General features: G+C 40.1%; 1 protein-coding gene across 6 annotated transcripts in view; it reads left to right on the forward strand.

The window, feature by feature from the left end:
* The window catches only part of CALD1 (caldesmon 1), a 184,399-nt gene that overhangs the window by 120,505 nt on the left and 45,929 nt on the right, over window positions 1–17,965 (forward strand). The window contains exon 1 of one of the 6 annotated variants that reach the window (XM_048966982.1): window positions 9,475–9,732. The exons of the other annotated variants lie outside the window; for them this stretch is intronic. Within the exon in view, the coding sequence (XP_048822939.1) occupies window positions 9,686–9,732 (47 nt within the window). The 5' untranslated portion in view covers window positions 9,475–9,685. Of the gene's footprint in view, window positions 1–9,474; window positions 9,733–17,965 lie in introns of those variants that run through there. 6 annotated transcript variants of the gene reach the window in all.

Consider the following 17,965-nt stretch of genomic DNA (forward strand, 5'->3'; position numbering starts at 1 on the left):
AAAACGTTCACTGTCAGAACGGATGTTATTTAAACTGGAAGGGTATGTTCCTGTTATAATTACTAATTCCAGAAAGGAGGTTATAGTACTGCATGAGCATTAATCCCTACAGAACATCTAAACCCCAGAAGAGCCCATGGAAAAGGAGCTCCTGGAGTCCTTCCCATGTCATAAAGTTTATTCATAAAACGTGATGTTCTGAAGCCATCTCTCAGTGCACAAAACATCACTGCGAAGCTATAGCTACAGCTTTAGAAATATGATTGCAGTTTTTTCAGATCTGAAGGAAGGTTTGCCATTAGAAAATGATCATGAGTTTTCTTTGTGGCCTGTGACTGACATTTCTCTCTGCAAGCTCTACTCCTGAATTTGCTTTTAAGGACTCTTTGGATAGCTATGTTATTGAAATCTCCTTGAACACAGGTTTGTCAGCTGTTTTTGGGAAAATGTAAAGTTTCTGTTTTGTCATTTCTTGACAATTTTTCAGTCTTAATATCAGGAACAGAATGGGAAAGGGAGAGTACTGTTGGTGGCAGATTGCGTGGGTTGTAAGACTGTCCCATCCAGCAGGGACTGCCAATGGCTTCCCTGAGTATAGTAATAGCAAAGGAACAGTTGAGGTTGAGATCCCTTCTCCACTTTCTTGCAGCAAAAAACTTCTCTGGCTAGTGTAAGTTTGTGGGCGGTGTCTTTTCATACACAATGACTGCTGTGCAACAAGTGCTAACAAACACAGAAGAACACATTTGCTTTCCCTGCTCTCAAATCTCTAAGCCTTTTCTCATTTTATTACTTAGCTTCCTGAAAAACTTGCTTGGATGCTTAACTAGGAATGTGGTAAGCTTGTGTGTAACACCCACTGAAGAGGTGGGAATGTTGTCACCCCATTGTGGTTCAAGTGTTTCCAAGGTTACCCTCATCATATGACCTCAATTTCAACAGATCTCTTGAGTGTTGAGTTGATGGTTAGACTTTGAAGGAGGGGATGTGACCCTGATGTGTCAAGGAAACATGCTCATATTGCAGTCCTGCAGATAAAGGACTTCGCCTGCTACCTGCACAGTGCTGCCTCAGATTTTAACTGTGGGCACTGGACTGGAGGAGAAGCTTGCCTAAGTCCATAAGCAATGATAAAGAATTGAGACAACCTTTGTTATAAGAGTACTGCCCAGATGTTTGTTTACAAATGCATTTCTTCATGGATGCCTTTACTCATAAAATTTTTACAAATGAAAACCAAAGCAGACATAGAAAATTAAGAAAACAAGCCCAGTAGAGTATGATGGATTACAGCTCCTCTTCTTCCTTCACGTGGGCCTGCCTATGGTGTGGCTCACCATTTTATGCTCTCCAGGGAAGCCAAGGCTATGAACACATCCAGTGGACTGAGCAGATCAGAGCTGTGTGGCTTTCCTCATGCTCTGCTACCTGACTGGCAAACAGCTCAGATGCTAACGCATTTTGGTCTGTTATCCAGGACTTCCCATCCATGATGCTGACCGGCAACGATGTGCTGGGTGGTGCTGAGGAAAATACGCTTGTTTTTTTTATTATACTGGACTTATTTAAGTCCCCAGATCATTATGTCCTGATGTGCAAGCTGTGATGCAAATACTGAACGTTATGATGATTTCATTTTAGCTGCTTAGTGCCCTTTTATGTGTATTACCCTGCAACAAATTAGGTTTTTTTTATTTTATTTTCAAGATCTCTGGAGTGCATGTGGCAGAGCCCCAGCTGCCTGCCTGCAGGAGGCTCAGAGGAATTTTACTGCGTAGAGAGAGCTTTGCTCAGTGGGCCAGGTGCAGTGTGATTTGCCTTTTTTTTTTTTTTTTTTTTTTTTTCCCCTACTGCTTTACTCTAAAACATTAGGCATGATCCATAGCTGGAGGCAAGAATCCAGCCTTGATGGAGTGCTGTCCTGACCTGATATGACAGGCCTTGTGGAAGAGTTCAGCCTTGACTCTTTGTTGCTTTCAAAAGGGAAATCCCATTAGATAACAATTGTACCGATGAGACTGGAAGCATTTGTATAGATTTCCTAAGACCTGAAGACAGTGAACAATTAAGTGGTTTTTTTTTACTCACCTCCTCCAAAAAAAAAGGAGAATTGTTGGAAAGATAGATGCTGGATGTACTTTGTTTCTTGAATAGTCCACAAAGTGTTATACTTCTAATATTGTTTCATTTCCTATTTGATTCCTTCCTGGAAGAAAATGGAAAGGCTTGCTGCACTGGGAGAATATGTTTCATGAGTTGCTAGGTCATCTTGGAAAGTGAAAATGGATTGGGACAGGATTGCTCATGAAGTTTATCAGACAGCAGGAGTCTTGTGTGAGTCAAGTTGGCTTCAAGGTTAGTGTGCTTGAGAAACCTCTTGTGAACCACAGCAGTGAATGGATAACGGAGATGGTTCAGATCCACTCCTTGCCAGTCTGCTGAAGCGGATTTGAATTGGAATTTAATGTATAACTAGCCCCTAATTTCCAAAGCATTTTTCTGTGGATTTAGCAATCTGATTCCTGTCAAACCCAATGACTGTCATATTGACGCAAATACCAGGCAATATTTAGAAAATTTGGGAAAGGTATTTTGCCAAGCAGGGAAAAAAAAAAACCCCTCTCTTTTAACATTCCTATAGGAGTCAGAAATACAGAAGAGGAAAAAACCATACTGACGTATTGGCCATTCTAACAAAAATCATACCGTACTGGTCTTTTTTGGGAATGCTTTTTGAAGTTTTCCACTGGCTGGAGGCTTTTGAATGAAAGAAAAGAAAAGACACATCTTCTGTCTTCAATTAACTTTGTTAATGATTAACAGAGCAGTGCAGTATGTGTGGTGCATTTTAATTAAATCAGAGGAGACATGATTTGGACAAGATTTTAGTTTCACTTTGAAAGTTATTAAATAAACTGACACTGTTTGCTCTCTGAGGGTTCCTGGGAGCATCCGGTTAGTCGGTAATCCCCGTGCAGCTAGTGAAATAAAGTCCATTCCAAAACACCTAAGGGCCATTACCAGATATTAAAAATGAACAAGCCATCCAGCCAGGAATTTAACTGATTGTTAATCTGTGTGAAGCACAGTCCTGGTCTGAGGCTCCATCTTAATACATTTAAACTAAGTTCAGGGACAAGGAAGGCCCAGGCTGAATATTTTGAGTCTTAAGTTTTTCATTTTAAATGCCTCTGAGCTGTTCAAGTGGCATAAGATGTTGAACAGTCAGTGGCTACAGTGGATAGCTTTGCTAGCAGAGTTTATTGGGTTGTTTGTGAAGCTGAGGTCTGGACCAGGGCTTGGATGCTGTTCACCAGTAAAATTTAGAGAATAAGACAGCAGCTCTTGGTACAGGAATGTCTCCATAAATTGGCCCAGCAGGAAATGCTCTTCCTTTTCCAGAGCTGTGTGTGTGTCTGCCTGTGCACTCATTTATATAAATTATTCCAGCAAAGAAGGACCAAACCCAAAGCTTGGACTTAGACCATGGCTTCAGACTGAAGTGAGACAGCAGATAATCTCACTGTGGTGACATACAAGAGTGAACAGGTCCTATGCTTCACCTTTCCCAGTTTTCCTGCTGTTTACTGGGACAGCTGTTAAGGCATGTGCATCAACCCATCCCCACTCAGAAGAAGAGTCAGGGCTGTAAATTCCTTTGGCTAGACACACGAATACAGCACATTCTGTATGCTTGTATCTTGTCTACCACATTGTGGCTCTTTCTGGGTTTTGTGGCTAATAAGGGATTAATACTGTTCAGAGCATGGCTGTTAGTGTATTAAAAATAAGGTGAATAATTTTAAATGCAACCTGTTGTTGAAAGTGTTATTGAAATTAAATATTGCCAGAAACAGTTGAGGTGAAGAAATCTCATATTGGCACTACTGACAGTTTTTTCAGCTTTCTGTTTTGTGGACTCTGCAAGTATTATAATACATGGCTGCAAGCAGAAGTCCTACAAGACCAATCACAACTTTCTGAGATTTGAATATTATTCTTCTTCCTGTGAAAGCTGAAATTTATTAATAGTAGTTACTGCTCCAAGCACACTACAGTTCAGGTATAAATAAGAGCCAGCAAATTTTAAAATTTGCCAGCCAAAATAATGTATTGCTTTTTATCTCTGTGAGAATTGGCAGGCTTCCCTGAAACTTGGTAAAGCACAATGATATGGAAACGGAAGCGAGTAGGGAAACAGGCCCTGTCCTGCACTGCTGCTGGAGGCTGGAGAGAAATGGGATGGCTCAGGGATAGGGGACAGAGCCTGTCACTCAGGAGTGGCAGTACGGGAGCACTGGGAAAAGTTAAAGACAGCTCTGTGAATGCTTCCCTCACATGGATTCTAGATGGGTCTTCAGTACTTGGAAATATATTATTGCAAGTGTTTAACATTTCAGGGGGTTCAGGCTCTCACATTTTGATGTTCAGGTTTATGTTTCCAATCCTGTAGAATTTGCCTATGCAAATAGTTCTATTGCCTGCTAAGTCATTAGCTACATGGTAATGTGTCTATGTGAGCATGCAAACTCTGTATGCATGTGCTTCCATGATTTGCACCTGCGTAGACCCCAAACCAAGACTACAAATTACAGTTTGAATATGCATTTGAATATATATATCTACTTCTGTGGCTAGGTTAAGTATTACATGCAGTTTCCACTAAGTACATTCAAATTTCTGGCATTGCTGCAGTTTCCATAGGCATTCAGGTAGAAGTAATGACAATTTACCATTTGAAAAGAAACAAAAAAAAGAAAATAGATGTCATAGCTGTAGTATGGCTTCTCATTACTGAACTCGGTAAGACTGCAGAAGTCTTCCCACTGAGAAATGCAGATTCTCCATTAATTGAGATATTTAAAACTGGACTGGAACGAACAACTGTAAAGAGACAATTCAGCATTATTTGACGATGAAAAGCATACTCTTATTTTTATGAGTACTCAAGAGATTTCCTCCAAGACCTTACATATGGGTTGCCAGACTCTACCTACTGCTGATGGGTTAATATGCCAACTGTGGTTCATCTGTTAAGTTAAATCTCTACTCACATGCCAGTGTCCTAAAGTGAAGTCTTAGAGGAGGATGAATACAGATTCTTTTTGCCCTGTGAGATGCATACGCTGAGTTCCCTGCAGTAAACTGCTGGGGCATTTCAGAACAGACCTTAAAAAAGCCAACAGTTTTTCTGCTCCATGAGAACATGAAAGACACTGTGGCATCTTTCATTTTCCCAGAGAGGGAACAGTTAAAAATATTCTTTAAATGAGGAGCAGATGTTGATGTCATTAGAATGGATTTTCATGAAAAACAGAGTTCTGTTTCTCTTGCAAAATGCCAGTAGCTTTGCAAAGATCTCTGCAAGTCTACCTACTTATTTCAGGCTAGTGGCACAAAAGGAGGGATGTGCATGGTGAGCTGCTTACTGTCACTGAAACAAATCAGGTGTATTTCTACAAGTTGTTGGCCTTCCTGTTTTAAAACTGCCTTGACCTGGGAAAGAACTAACACAGAGCTATAGAAACCTAGGAGCATTTGAGATACAGAACGAGAATAGTGGGCAGAGCAGTGAAAGACAGAATCCACTGTTAACAAACAGAAGCAGAGAGGAATAGGGATATGGGAATATGGGAAGTCATGGTCCGAGCTATGGATGTGCCTTTGTCAGATTCTAAATACATTCTAATCTCAGAAGAAAAAGGGTTATTGAGATCAGCCCCCTGAAAACTCTGCCTCACATGCAAGAATGGTTAAAGTAAGAATAACAAACAAAATGTGAAGTGGCTCTCTGGATGACCTCTGGACATTCCTATTGTTAGTATGAGGAGATGTTGGAACTTCCCAGTAATAATTTCCTTTTGGAAAGCTCTCACATCTCCTTCCTCCTCCTCATTTTGCTAGGCTTAATGTTGACAAGCTATGAAAGGCCCTGTAGTTTGTTGTAACATATGAGCCCAGACTCTCACAGAGCTATTTGACTTGAATTCATTCGTGTGAATGGCTCCTTTCAAGTGCCCTGGTTTTGTTTGTGTTTACCTTTTTTTTCTTTCTGTTTTCTTGCTCAGGGATCTTGATGTTCTAGAGCAAGTAATCATCTCAGAAACATCAGAACATACAAAGAAAACAGGTTGTGAGACATGCATGCTCTGTCACCATCATTTTTCATCCTTTAGATGCCCATGTGAATATTCAAAATGTTCTAAGGGAAGGTAATTTGCCTCTTGCTGCTCCATATGCAACGTGGGCAACGTCAAGGCCACAAGACAAATTATACATCCCTCTCAGTTAATTTACTGAAGAAAGTAAATAACAAATATTTGACTTTAATATAATGTAATGATTAAGTGCAAGGATCAACTCCTCCACCCCTTCTCTTAAAGGTGTTTGCAAGCATAGCAAAATCTTGGTTCAGTGTCAGCCTCTTTCAGGAGAACAAGTTCAGCATTGCTGTACATTTATAGAGCTGTTTAGTCTGCACCCAACTGCATGTGTATGGTTAGTATTACATGTGTTGTCCATGGTGATTGCTCCTTTGTACTGCAAAATGAATTACAAAATGTCCGTGTTAAAACAGTGATGTTCCTCAGCTAAAAGGGCCTTACGACTTAAAACAATGTGCACAACTCTGAGAATGGCTGAAGGTGAAGTCTCTTGGCCACTCACCGTTTTGTTATGCCACTAAGCACAGGTTAGCCCAGCCCCATTTGCCAGCATGCTCATGGCCTGTATGCAGTAGACTTAACAGGCCCGTGTCTAGAATTGCATGCTGAGTCTTGAGACTTTGCACATGTGGTGAGTCTTGCTTATTGAATTTTCTGGGTGGAAAAAAATAATTGACACTAGTGCTGTTGAATTCAAAGCCAATACTTGGTATGCAAACCTGCAGAGTTTTTCAAGCACTTGCTGACAAGAGTACCTTTTACAAATGAATGCTACAACCAATTGGGCAGAGAGACTGCTACAGTTTGGGACTGGAGGTTTTCTCGCGTTATTATATTCAGTTTTTCTTCTGTAGGCAAAGGAGGCGCATAAGTTGAGGATACACTTATATGATCAGCATTGATTGATTAAGAATTCAGTAGACAAAAGCCATCAGTTCTCAGTAGTGCTGTAGAGATGGAAACTATAAGCAAGGAGACCCAATTCTGTGTTAGAAGTCTTGGTTCAAGTCAAAAATAGACTACGTAAATCACTGTGGTTCATCTAGACAGGAAGTGCTCCTCCAGACTTTTCTAATTCAAAACATTATTTGGGATTTTAATTGGAATTCTTTTGTCTGTGCTAGACTGAGGAGGGTTTAAAACCATTCTGGGGTTTACTACAAGTGCAAAAGGCTTCTCCTGCTCATAATGACCCAATAAATAGATTGGAATGCCACACATAGCCAGAATTTGCCTGGCAATAGTGACAGTGGGATGTTAAGACGAAGTATCTGGAACTGTTCATAGAATCACAGTGGTCAAGCTAGGGAGGGACTCCTGGAGGCCACCTGATCCAACCCATTCTGAAGCAGGGCCACCTAGAGAAGATTACTCATGCTCATGTCCAGTCAGGGAATATTTTTTCTTTGAAGAAGTACTGTAAGATTTTAGCAGATAATCAGTTTCCACTTATTTGTATCCCTTGTGAAAGCTGTTTTGTTTATGAGCCAAGTGCAGTAACCCCAATAATCCAGAGTGGATTGAAAAGTGTTTAGAACCCACTCAAAACAAAAATTTATCTGTTTCCATGACACATTAAATAGGTCTGTAAATACAGACCTCTATTTGAAATCTGTAGGGCTGCTTTGGAGCCCAGTCTGCAGTTTCACAAACATCATCTCTTGAATCTGGCATCTGATTAAAATGTATATTTTGGCAGAACAGTGATACAATCTCTATTTAACTAATGCACTTCTAGAGGGAAGAATTTTGCTTCTGTAATTCCCCAGTCTTGAAATGCCTTTTCCAGGAGTCTTCTCAGGAGAATCCCTTTTCACCAGCATTTTACAAGAACTCTACACTTTCACATTGCCTTACATGTCCTCCTTCCCTTGAGGACAAGGTAAAAGAATTGGAGTGGGATTGCCTGCTGTAATCTCATCTCATTTGCAGATCTCTCTACCACCACAAAAACAAAATTCATATCTTTCTCCATTTTCATTCAGCAGTGTAGGCTTTTTCTTACTTCAGCCCAGAATTCCTCTGGATTTTATACACTGAAAGACAAATAAAGCAAGTTTTATTTTTAAACACTAGATCAAGAGTCTGAGTCTTCAGATAGTGCACCTGAAATTACAGCCATTTCTTGGAGTATGGCAAACCTGTGCCTAAGTGTGTGAAAAAGCTGAGCCTTTGCATGAGAATCCTTTGCTTGTTTGTAAAGCACAAAACTTCCTTTCTCCCAAAAGTAATCTCCGGGAAACTGTAGAGAAGTTTTTTGGGAAAAAAAAAAAAGTACTAAAAATAAATTGGCTGCACTACTTGAGCATCAGTGCCCTGTGCCAAGTGCAGTTGTAGGTTTCTTGCACAGAAACCTTCCATCCTTCATGGACTCTGGAAGAGGACTGCCTCAGCTCACTCCAAGAGAAGAGTGCCACCTGCTGAGCACCCTCACTCTCCCACAGAAGGGCAAGCTTACAGGACAGATTTCTCTTTGGAGAATTAATCCATCCACACCCACCCCTGTAATTTATGAAATTTAACACGATCGCAGCCTGGGGTGGAATGGCTGCGGGACTGCACAGTAAGCTGTTTCAGTTTACTTGCAGTATGAGGGCTCAAAGAGGTATGAGAGCCAAGCATGTGAAATCAGGGGAACTGATGGTGCCTCCATTTAAATTACTTTGTTTGCATTTCTGTTTTCTGCTTCATTCACTGAATTAGTTGGAAGAACAATGAGGAGAGTCTGTTAGGACTGATTTGGCTCCAGACCTGTTTTTAATCCCATTGCTAAAGACGAGATGGTTTTATCCTAACTGCCGTTGAGCTTGCAGCTACTTCCCACTTCCCTGGATCTGTTCCTGCTTGGCAGTCACCCTCTAGTCTTTTGAGCTACCTTATCCAGCGTGACCTTTCTCAAGTCAGACTGGATGCAAGTGCCTGCAATATGTTCAAGCAATGATTTATGATGAAAAGGGAGGACTGTTTCCTGGACCATTGTTTTATATTCGGGTCCTCTCCCCTCATCATTTCTCTGCAGGCTGGAATGTGACTTCCCTACAAGCAAATACTTGTGAGGGCAGATCTGCGCAGCACTCAGGCTGCTCCATGCTTGGACTGACTTGCTGAAACAGAAGCACTTTTTTGTGAAAGTTGGATGGGGAGCATGCACTGGTCGATCAAGTTGAGCAGCTGAGAAATCTGCAGGAATTTCTGTTACTGGAGGTCCAGCTAAAGAGCATCTATTAGAGAGAATACAGCACAAAAGCTAATAATCATATGATCTCGGAGCAGAGGGGGGTGAGGAAGGGGAGGAGGATACGGGATAGATAATGAGCCTCACAATAGGCAAATAGAGAGTGTCATTACGGGAGCGGCAGGACCGGCCAAATGGTTAACCTGTGGGGTGGAAAGAGCATCCAATGAGTCTCGCATGCCTAAAAGGATAATGGCATTTTTATTATCTCATTCCACGCCCTGATCATCTGTCCATTTTCTCCCTGGAGCTGGCAGCAGTTTGCACTGATTCATTCGCTACAGACATGATCAGCAGATCATACTGCAGGCAGAACTTGTCAAGCCTTTCCAAGTGAGTTGTCAATTTATTTTGCTATCTGTATGGATTTAGCCTTTTAGCATTGCATAGGAAATGCTGGATGATGGTGATGGCAAAGGCATGTAAAAAGCTGGAAGTTGGTCGAACTGGGGAGTAAGTAAGTGTTCGATGTAGGTTCTCTTACTACTCTTTTTGCTTTGTTGTCTGAAAGAAAAGACTTTGCATATATACATCATTTTTTATCTGAATTGCAGAATTTGAATTGCTTTGTTCAGTGGCAGAAGAATGAGTTGGAAAGACTGGTTGCTAATCGGAGTTGCATTAATTGGAAATTTACTCAAGTTTCATAGCTTGTGTGAAAACTCGTAGCTTAGATTGCTTAATTCACCGAATAAATAATGTCCTCATAGCACATTCATCCCTGAATGTGGGAGGGAAGCAAGAGAAGAAAATCAATTAGCCTGTGCAATGTTACCAAATAAATTATCTAGTTTATTTGGGTCTTGTGCTGTTTTGTTTTTCTGCTTCATATGTTGATGAGAGGGAAACAGAGCACTACTATCTTTATAAAATACTGTGATTTGTATAGTGGTGTTGTTTAACACTGGGGAGAAGTTTTCAGAATTGACTGAGATTTTTGGGTGCTAGTTTTTGGAGTTTCCAGTATCAAATCCTGTGCTCTTGGAGAGAGCTCAGAGATTTCTGGAACTCAGCCCCCCCAAGAAGTCCCTTCCAGGAATCTAAAATCCTTTGTTATGATTTCAGATATGGAGTAATAAGTAGCAATTTAGCTAAGAGCATGTCAAATAAATTTGTTTTTTGTTGGTCCATAGTGGAACACGGCCACAGGCTGCAGCAGCCAGCCCTCCCATACTGTTAAATGGGAGCAGGGAGTTGCCCAGGCAGAGATCCATTTCCACCACCACCTATGTGAGGGTAAAGCAAAGGAGTGATTTTGGCATTATAAAGCTGGTATGGCGGGTGGAAATCAGAACTCTTGGTACCTGATGTGGAGAGCTGAGCCTCTGAGATAACCTTCAGGCCCTTTTCATGGACTTATTTTGCAATCAGATTAGCTAAATCAGTTAGGGTATGGCTGTTCTGCTTAAAAAACGAAACAAAAGAAACAAAACAAAAAACAAAAAACCAAAGTATTTGGATATCCTTGCTGAGGGAGATTCTTCTCCAGTCTTCCCATGGGTGAGAGAGGGAACCAGCAATGAGCTGGCTCTGTGCCTTGTGTGTCTCTGAAGCAAATGCTGGTAGGAATGTCTCAGTGTGCGCCTGCTTTATCACCTACAATTATGCTTGTGAAGTGAATTCACTGAAGTCAGTGAAATTATATCTGGATGAAGACAATTCAGTCTTTTTCTCATGAAACATTACTAGCTACTATACCTTGTGTCTTGGGAGACTTGTATCCCATAGCAGCTTCTAAACAAGAGCAGACACCTGACAACCAGGCATGGATTTTCTTTTGTCAAGTCTTCCAGTAGCGTATCTGAAGAAGAATAGCAAAGTTCTCTCGGGGAGAGGTCTTTCAAGAAAAATGAAATGCGTGGCCAAAATTTGGAAACTGATTTATTCCCTTTTTACAAGCATGCCCATGACCTCAGGCCAAAAGTGGGGAAGACACCTTTAGCATTACCCAAAAAGGCTTCTTCAAAGCATTTCTCAGTGAAATATATGATGAAATACTGCCCTTCCCAGGTGGAGGCATAACGTAATCATTCCAAGTGCTCATGCCTTCTCAGGAGATTGCAATGGAAAAGAAATATAAAAATTCTTATATACTAACTCCCTGGAGACTCTCCAGGGAAAGACAGGAGTCTGTTATTAAGCTGCTTTGAATGAGGCATAGTAAGTTTTCTAACTAACTTCTTGCAAATGTCCTCTAATTGTCCCTTTATGTGATCATTTCAGCTGCATCATTTAAAGGTACTTTCTACAGTTTTAGTGTGCTTGTAGAAAATCCTGTAATTGCTAAATAGTTGAATATAATCCTGTTAACATTTGATACACTGGAAATTAAAAGCAGAGGCTCTCATCGTAGCCAAGAAATCATTCCGGTTGGCATGAAAATGTAAAGACTGCTAAGTGAATGTATAGGAATTGAATTGGCTCTCTTTACTGGACACTAAAATGCTGTGCAAGTTTCTAAAGAAAGCAGAAGTATTCTTTGCCAACAGGTAGAATGTTTTCTTCCAGCCAATGTAGCTTTTGTCCAAGCTTTACAGATTTTTTTGCTGACAGTTGGGATGCTGGAAGTTGACCTTCACAGTATTTTCTGATTGGTTCCTCATATTCTACATTCTCAAATGTAATTCTCTTTTTTTTTTCTGTTTCTGGGCTAGATGGACAAGACAGATAATTGACTTTTTTTTTTTTTTTTTTTTTTTTTTTTTAAGGAGAAGGGTTGAGGAAGCTGGCTAGTTCTGCTCTAAAAACTGGTGCTGCTCATTTTCACTCAAAGCCATCTTCCTCCTTCTTTCTGGTCTTTTCTGTTTGCACATCTCATTTCTGTTCCTTAATGGGAAATAACCAGAATCCTTAATTTTTAAAGCTTTTTTTTTTAATGTTACTGAGGAAAAAGAACATGTGACTAAACACCAGATGTGCTAAAATGTTAGCCTGTAGCAAAGCCTTTTTGTCTCCATCTTAAAAACTGAGAACAGAAATCTGTCTCTGAACGTGGCTCATCCCCCTACACCATCCTGTCCATTTCTAAGCTGTACAGTTTATTTATATCCATGTTGCATAGCAGTGCCTGATGCTTAAGAATGAATGTAAAACACATAGAATAACAAATGAGTGCTTTCAGTGCAAATACATTTCTGTCTGCCTGCACCATATTTATGTTAAATGCTCTGGTAACAACACTCCTTGTACACAGAGCATTAATTGTCTCACTAAGTGAGAGACTTAGGTGTATGGTTTACACATCATCAGGGACATTGGCTACTGAAGACTAAATGTCCATTTTAAGATTTTGTTGCTGGATTTAGGAACTTCCCTCACAGAGTATCAAAAGAAAATTTCTACAACAGCTGAAACATTTCTGAACAAAATTATCCTTCACAGTGGAGGAAACATTATGACAGAGAAAGGGCAGTTAGGTAACAAAACTGTTGAGATTTTGGAGGTGCTTCCTCCAACACAAGAAAGGCACTGGGAGACCAGTGTGCGGAGTTGGATTAATCTATGTGGAGTTCTAGGCACCTATCTGAGTTTGAAGTCATGATTTTTAAGAACCAAATTTCAAAGATTTAAGCCAGGGCAGTGCTGAGGTGTATCAGACTTGACTTGATGCTGCTCTCTGGAAATCCAAGAGCCTGAGACCAGGTATGATGATTGTTTTTCATGCACACTAAATGTAGAAAAACCAAGAAAAATACAGAGAGTACCAAGCAGAGCAGAACTGGTTCGGAGTTGATTCTCAGACTTGCTTTATCTTAAGGGAAGCAAGAGGAAATGTATATTTTTTAAAAATTACATTTTCGACACTTTCTAAGTTACAAATTGCTGAGCTGCCTCTTTGCAATTTTCTTTGTAATAAGAGATTCTGATCTTTCAATTCCAATTTCAATTCCAAACCTAAATTTGAAAGAAAAAATAAGTTAAAAGAAGAAAAAATAAATGAAAGATTTGCTGCCTTCTTTCAGACTGAATTAAAATAATCCTGAGCATTTTCCATGTTACTTTGCTCTGACAAGGGTGGTTTTTTTTTTTTTTTTTTTTTTTTTTTTTTTTCCTGTTTCACCAAAACTAGAGAATTCAGTGCTAGTGCAGATCTTAAATCCAGATAGTTCCTCTGCAGCCTTCCCGTTGAGACAGGTGTGCCAATGTGGGATGGGGGGCAGCAGACATTCATCTTGCTGCTTCCTACCCCTGCTTCCTTCCCTGCAGAACCTGCAGACCCATGCCTCCTTCTCCACCCTTTTCACATTTGGAACACAACAAGAAGGTACAGAAAGGCCAGGGAGGAAGTCTCCGCTAGTTATTTCAGGGTCTTTCTGCTCTTCTGTGCAATGTGAGTAGTGCAATAAATGCACTACTAAACAGATACAGTAAACTAGATGATACAAAATTGTACAGTTAAATCCAATCAAGAAAATATCTAAAGTTGAATAATTGAAAAACTCAGATAAAATTTTGTAACTTTTCACTCCTTTTGATTTTACTTTGTTAAAGAAAACACAAAAACTGCCTTTCTTTTAATATTGTAGTTTTTCTAACGGTTGAATTGCTTTGAGCTTTGTAAGCATTGAAGTTTATAAAGAGTTTTCTCTGACTTCAGTAAGGCTGCTTACATGTATAAGTAGCTACAGGGCCAAAATTATAATTACATGTCTGTATAATGTTAGCCTTCATGCATTTATTCCTTCCAATTTTAATTCTCTATTTTATAAAATCTATGATCAAATTTTGGAGCCCAAACTAAGCTGATGTCGTCCCTTTTAATTTAGGACTCAGCCCTTTTATTCTCCTCCTGTGTTTTATTTTTATTAGTTGCTTTCTTTTTTGTGCTGATGTGCAGCACATATTGTTAAAGCCACTTATTAGAGCCAGAATTTTACGGCATGGAGAATGTCCTAATAAGGGAAAAAAACCTAGCTCTTTATTGGTGAGGTAAGAGAAATCAGGCAGCGGATAATTTTTTTGCTGATTGAGAAGGATAAGGTGCGGTTTGGCAGGTACTGCATTGGTTTGGCATTTGCTGACATGGTTCCTCTTTTCTGCAGTTCAAATCCTTTGCAGAGCGGACAGTCAGGGAGGGTTTCCCCCCTTCCCTCTTCCTTCTCCTTTTCAACATTACAAGTGTTCAGTAGTGCTGTAAAATCTCACTGTGGCACACAAACTGGAGGTGGTAGCGAGAAGATTTTGCAAGCTTAACAGCATAATTTACTGTAGTCACCTCTGAGCAAGCAGCAGGCATGGTGAAACATAGGTTTCTATGGAGTTTGTTATACATCTGAAGCATCTAAATGGTTTATGGAGTTGTCAAAAGATCACACTTTGGTCTAAGGTATTAAAATGCAACTTCCCTCTTCTCAGACATCCATCATTGGAGGAAAGTACAAATTACAGGAGTTTGTTGACACTTTAAATTGCTCTGCTGTTTTTCTTTCAAACTGCTTTGAAGGCTCACATTAAATTCCAGGGATGAGCAATGCATCCCAGGCTTAAATAGAGGCTTCAGCACAGATCTGAACTCAATAGAATTTCTCAAGCTTTCAGTTGAGTTACGATGCACAAAGTTGCAAGCAAGGGCAGAAGCTGGTATCGAAATTCTTTCCTTCTCCAGTCTCTTTGTGTCTCTTGGTAAACGAAATGCCAAGCCAAGTGCTGGCTATGCTAGAATTCACTCTATGCTGCATCAGGAGCCAAAACTGATGCAAAGCGACTGTCCCTTCCTATGCGGTGTCCCTTGTGTGGCTCCTGGACTGCAGGAGGAATGATGTTTTACCTAGTAACTAACTGTCCAGTTTTCTATGCTCATTTATTTTTATCAGTGTATTATGAGTTTGATTCTACTCTTCGTGAAACCTTTTTTCCCATTTTTTTTTCTCGACATAATTTGAGAGTACATTTCCTGTAATTGCTGAGGTTATTCACTGTATGCAAAACATGTGAAAGATAATTTTCATGGTAATAATGCAGAAAAGATAAGTAAACAGTGTTTGTAGCAGGGATGGATGAACCAGATCATGTTAAACAAAATGTAGATATGCTGCTAGAAGTAGGCTACATCCAAAAGGTTGTTGCACAACCATTTTATTTTGGGGTGTATATATATATAATTTTGTCTGATATCTATTTGTCCTCGGATTCTTCTTCCTCAAAGTCAGAACCTCTTTTGAAGATCAGGGATTTGGTTGACTTTGTTGTCATGTTTTTTCTTTTTAATTACCATTCACCACATTTTTCTATATGTTGACTAAGCATTACTGAGAAATATTTGGATTCTCATGAAAAAAAGTGACTCTAGCAGAACTTAGCATGCTAATCTGTAAAGATTAATTCTGTGCAAGCAGTTTAGATTCTGAATTCAGAGTCTTTTGCTCTGCTTTATATTTCTGTTCAGGAGGTTCAGTCCTGGTATGGAACCTGCATGTAATAGTTGCTGTATTGCACAACAAACAAAAAAAAAGGATCCGTCTTCTAGACAGCTTAGAGCCTTATTAAGAAAACATCTCTTGACTTCTTTGCTGTGCATTTCAGAAAATTTGAGCAAGTCACTCCTGCAGAAGCAGTCCAAGTGCACTTGCTTTCCTACCCTGGGTACTCCAAGAAATGTGGATGTTTGTCCTAGAGATGTATCCCTAAGACCAGCACACTTGTCACTACAGGATGTGAGATCTTGGCTTCCATTTGTCTTGTCATAGCCAAATTGCCTGCACATTTTTTAATCATAAAAAATATATTACATGTTTTTGAACAAGAGATTATTGGCTTGCCAAATTCCATCTGTAGTACATTCAGTGCTGGAGTTCCTTCAGTGTAATTAAAGATGTCAAATTATTTACAAATAAAGCCTGAATTAAAGGTGTCCCATTTTTAAATTACTCTCAAGGAATAGCCTCATATGTTTTGTGCAACAGCATCTTTCTTCTGTGAAGCAGAAAATTTTTAGAATCATGCTTCCCAAGAATGGAAATCACTGGCATGGATTCTGGGTGTGTATGATAGAGTTGTGCATCTTGACCTTAGTCATCTGTCCCCTTCTGGAACAGAAGTGGTCAAACACAGCATGTCAGCAGTTTTCTTTCTTAGGATTTCAAAAAGTCTCAAAGCCTAATTAACAGAGGTAACATCTGTTTCCAAAGTCAGCTAAGCTTTTACTTTAGTAAGGAAGATGAAGGCTGAGAAGTGTTTTTCTTTTAGTTTCTCTATGATTTACCATAAAGCCTACAGTAACATAGCTTGGAAGTTCTCTGCAAATGTAACTTTTACTCAAGAGTTGTTGACATGCTAAAAAGCTATTACAGTAATGCCATCTTGATTCTTCTGCCAGTCCTTATCTGTATGGCCACAAAATCTTCCCACTGAAAGCATATTCATTAGCAATAATTTGCAGCCCATCCAGTTGAGGAGAAATATTCCTTTTTTGTGCATATCTGATAGCTTCACTTGATCCTTTGTCATTTGGAGATAGCCTTAATTCCTTGCTTGATTTCTTGGATTCTTCCCTTTTAGCCTCACCCAACACCCTAAGGAGTGATCAGGTGAGAGACAAAGTCTAGCTTTGTTACATACCATCTAGCTACATGCTTGTAGTCCCTAAATGAGAAGGATGAATGCTCTGAATGCATAAAACAGTTCTTGTTTCTGTTGCATTCTATGTATGCTTGTTGTTCCCCATGCAGTTCTGCTGTGGAAATACTACCAATCTGTTTTCTCATCCCAAAAAGGATATGATTGTGCTCTTTACTACACTACAACAGGTAGAGATTATGCTGTTCACTGCCTAGCTTTTGGCTCTTTCCAGCAATTCTCAACAAGTTCAATGTGATCTTGAGCCCTGAAAAGAATATAATAGAGTAGTTTATTTGGAATGGACCTTCAAGGATCATCTAGTCCAAATGCCTGACCTCTTCAAGTTAAAGCATGTTATTGAAGACACTGTCCAAATGCCTCTTGCATATGACAAGCATGGAACATGAACCATCTCTCTAGGAAGCCTGTTTCAGTCTTTGACCACCCACACAATAAAGAAATACTTTCAAATGCCCAGCTTTCTTGGTGCAATTTTGTGTTCTTCCACTCATCTTACCAGTATCTGAAGCAGAGCTTGGCACCTCCTTTTGCTTCCCCTCTACAGTCCGCCTCTTGGCCTCCCCCTTCTCTGGGCTGGACAGTCCAAGCCTCCCGAACATATACATGCCTTCCAACCCTGTTACTGGGTTTTTTGCCTCCCTCTGGACACTTTCAAGGACCTTTACATCCTGTTCATATTGTGAATCCTAGAAATGCATGCAGTATTCCAGACAATGCCACATAATTGCTAGGAGAATAGCCTCTTGTGACTGACTGGCTTTGCTGTGTTTAATGCACCCCAAATGCAGTTTGCACTCTTGGCTGGCAGGCACACTGCTGGCTCTTGCTGAACTGCTGTTACCAGAACCCCCAGGTCAGTTTCTATAGAGCTGCTCCCCAGACACATTCACCAGTCTGTACCTGTGTCCAGCATTGCTCCATCCCAGGTGCAGAACCTGGCATTTTTCCGTTTTTGGAGTATCACCCAAAGCTGATAGTTTTGCAAGGG

This window comes from Lagopus muta, chromosome 1 (genome assembly GCF_023343835.1).
Source record: "Lagopus muta isolate bLagMut1 chromosome 1, bLagMut1 primary, whole genome shotgun sequence".
NCBI classification, from domain to species: Eukaryota; Metazoa; Chordata; class Aves; order Galliformes; family Phasianidae; genus Lagopus; species Lagopus muta.